This window comes from Apium graveolens, chromosome 10 (genome assembly GCF_009905375.1).
Source record: "Apium graveolens cultivar Ventura chromosome 10, ASM990537v1, whole genome shotgun sequence".
NCBI lineage: Eukaryota > Viridiplantae > Streptophyta > Magnoliopsida > Apiales > Apiaceae > Apium > Apium graveolens.
Genome location: NC_133656.1, coordinates 203,811,478 through 203,815,011, shown reverse-complemented (window position 1 = coordinate 203,815,011; position 3,534 = coordinate 203,811,478). Strand labels below are relative to the sequence as shown.

The 3,534-nt window shown below is 43.3% G+C and overlaps 1 protein-coding gene across 1 annotated transcript; it reads left to right on the top strand.

Annotated features, from left to right (window-relative positions):
- Positions 1 to 1,651: 1,651 nt before the first annotated feature.
- Positions 1,652 to 2,416, top strand: LOC141691682 (uncharacterized). The gene has a single exon (XM_074496446.1). It carries the CDS (start codon positions 1,652 to 1,654, stop codon positions 2,414 to 2,416), a length of 765 nt encoding a protein of 254 aa, XP_074352547.1.
- The last annotated feature ends 1,118 nt before the right edge of the window (positions 2,417 to 3,534 follow it).

The following is a 3,534-nucleotide window of genomic DNA, read 5'->3' as shown; positions in this document are numbered from 1 at the left end:
CAAAACCCTATACTTGGGCTATAAATAGCCAAAAAAGGTAAGGTTTTGGGGTAAATCACTCTCTTACACTCATATACACACACAACCACCTTGCATTCATATCTATCTTCATCTTTCCCAAAAGCGAGTTCTTACTCTCACACCAGAGGTGCCGCGGGACCCAAACTCCCCTTCCGGTATTATTTTGTGGGAGCCCCACGACAACTACACCTCCACAGCGGCGAAGGATCCAGGCACGACGTCGAAGGAGCAACCCCGCTGCCAGTAGTTATCATTTGGTGCTAGAAGGAGGGTCGAACCTCCTTAGGTCTCGGTGCCCCTGGATTCGCCTTCATCAACAAACTCTTGAAAGAGTCCATTACTTTAACTTATAAAAACCCAAGGAACCAAACTCTCTCATAAATATGAATGTTGTTTATTTAAGCCACGTTTGTGTGTGCTCGTTATTTTAGGCCATGTTTGTGTGAGTCCAGTTTCGTGGATTTAAGCCACGTTTGTGTGTGCTATTGATAGTTTCGATTGTTTTAGAACCCCAAATTTGCTTTAGTTTGCAGATTGTCTTTGTGTCCTAAAACCCAGCTGCACTCTTTCTACCATATTATTAACCAGTCACAGAAGATTGTTTGAACTAGTCCCAGAAAGCTATTTGTTATTGTCTTGGATAGTTTTTGCAATTTTCAAAAAGCAACCTTAGATCAATATTATTAGTCGAAATTTTTTGTTAGTTATTGTTGGTATTTTTGAGACAATGGCAAGAGCAGGAAAACATACTTCTCGAAGACCCTCTGCTAGCACTCATGTCCAGGAGCCGGACCACTCCCAGGCTCATGACCCGGGAGCCGACCAAGAAACATTCCAGGAGCAACCATTGCAACACACTCCAGTTATGGAGAGGGTTGTCAACACCCGGGGACATCAGGAGCCTTATTGAGCTGAACCAATATAAGTACACCAATGTCCCAGTGGCTGAGGAGCATATGGCCAATCTCACAAGTGATGAGCTAGCAGAAGCATTCCGGCTCTTCAGACAGGAGCAAGCCTGGATCCAGGAAGAAGCCGAACTTAAGGAAGAATTGGAGGAGTCCGGGGACTCCCAACAATCTAAGAGATATGTCTTTGACCGAATTGGAGCTAAGAAGAAGAACAAAAAAGATCCGGGCAATAATAAAGAAACAAAAGCAACCAAGCAAAAAAGGTTAGAAGAGATGCACGAGCAAATCAGAAAAGAGGAAGAAGCAAAGCTCGAACTAAAGATTCAAATAAAAATGCAGTTATAAGAGGAGAAACTACTGGCCAAATGTAGGATTAAGAGGACCCAGAGGGATTCTACTCCGGAGCTCATTTCTGATGACGAAGGTGAGGAGAAGTAGAAAGATATAAATGATATGATGTATGAATTATAAAGGAAAATGGACAGGGACTCGGGAATGGAAATTGGGGAAACGTTAACTCCTTTCAGTCACTCCTTGGAGTCTATCCCCAGGCAGCGGTTAACATCAGGATAAAAAATTCAAGCAAAGCCAGTAGAACCAAGAAAGACAAGCTACTCCAATTTTCCAGAGGTTTGGTCCTAAGTCAGAGTCCAAAAGCGATCCAGGACCAATGCAGCAGTCCCGGGAGCCAAAGCAGGAGCCGGACTGGACCTCTCAACATGTTTCGAGAGGAAATCTTGAAGGAGATAAAAGACAAATCATTTTATTATCCTCCGAAGCCAATGCAAACTCCTCTAGAAATCAGACCTTATAATAGGCAGTGCGATTATCTTGAGACACATGGCCACAAGACTGAGAACTGTTTATCACTCAAGTACTTCATCGAGGAGAGAGTAAAGAAAGGAAACCTGAACAAGTACTTGGTCCGGGACAGCAACAACAGAGGAGAGGGGCAGAAGAAAGGAAAAAATATAGTTAATATGGGCGTAGGAGGCTCCCACTCCCCACCACGAAGCCCAGACTTCAGCGATGAAGTGCTCTCAATCCAATCACTCCAAGATATGGTAATATCCTTCAGCAGTAAGGACTATGAAGGAGTCAATCCCCACCACAATACGGCTTTAGTTGTCACCTTGGACATCTTTGATAATAAAGTAAGAAGAATGTTGATAGACAAAGGTTCCTCGATAAATATTCTCTTTAAGCATACAGTGGATCAAATGCAGTTAGGGAGCGTTCACTCAAATGATTGCCAGGAAGACCTACTCTATGGGTTCAGACATAATCTAGTCCCGATCAACGGGACCTTATACCTACCTGCCATTTTTGGAACTGCTCCCAACCAAGTAACTCATGTAATCAAGTTCTATGTCATCAACACTCCTTCATCGTACAACGAAATCATTGGCAGGTCAGCTTTAACTATGATGCAAGCAATAACTTCAATCTCCCATCTCAAAATCAAGTTCCCAACACCGACCTGAGTCGGAGAAATTAAAGGAGATTATGGAGTTGCCGAGACATGCTACAGTCAGGGCTTAGTCATGGTAGAAACCCACCAGGATAACAAAAGGAAGGCCACAGTCCTTCGCAGATAGCAAAACATCAAGAAGCACTGCCCCCGCCCAAGGGAAGAAACAATAAAAGAAGTCCAACCTATTGAATCAAATCCGGATCTAGAAGCAACCAAGCTAAATCGGAAGAACTGATAAGCAACCAAGTCATGGTAATCGACAAGGCCAATCCGGTCCTAGACCAAGCCAGTCCTACCATGCAAGCAACCAAAGATAAAGGATCAGAAAAAAGTTAGCTCATATTTAAAGAAGAACTCCGAAGCCCGAGTTCATCAAATGGTCTCAACAAAAGATCAAGCAAAAATTGAGGCCGCAGTCGAAATAGAGGAAGTTCAGATTGAGGAAAACAGTCCTAACAGAAAGGTGAGAGTTGGGTCAGGACTTGAAGAGTCCTTTAGAGAAGAACTGGTGTTCTTGCTTCGGGAGTACAAAGAAATCTTTTCCTGGAGTCCAAGAGACATGCCCGGACTGCATCAGTCCATAACAATGCATAGTTTGGATGTCAATCCCAACAGAAAGCCGGTCAAGCAAAAAAGAAGAAACTTTGCCCCAGAAAGGCAAAAAACAATAGATGAAGAGGTGGAGAAGTTGCTCAAAGCAGGTATTATCAAGGAAATCAAGTATCCAGAGTGGTTAGCAAATGTTGTCATGGTGAAGAAGTCAAACAGAAAATGGAGAATGTGTGTGGACTACACTGATTTGAATGATGCATGCTTGAAGGACCCATACCCTCTCCCTAATATCGATCAGATGATAGATGCCACATCTGGACACATCATGCTAAGTTTCATGGACACTTTCTCCGGGTATAACCAGATCAAGATGAACCCGAAAGATGTACCTAAGACAACATTCATAACTCACAGAGCAGTCTACGCTTATGTGATGTTGCCATTTGGACTGACAAACGCAGGATCCACTTACCAAAGAGCCATGAACAAGATATTCAAGTCCCAGATCGTGAGAAACTTGGAGTCCTACATTGACGATATGATTTCTAAGTCCACAACCATCCCAGGACACATAAA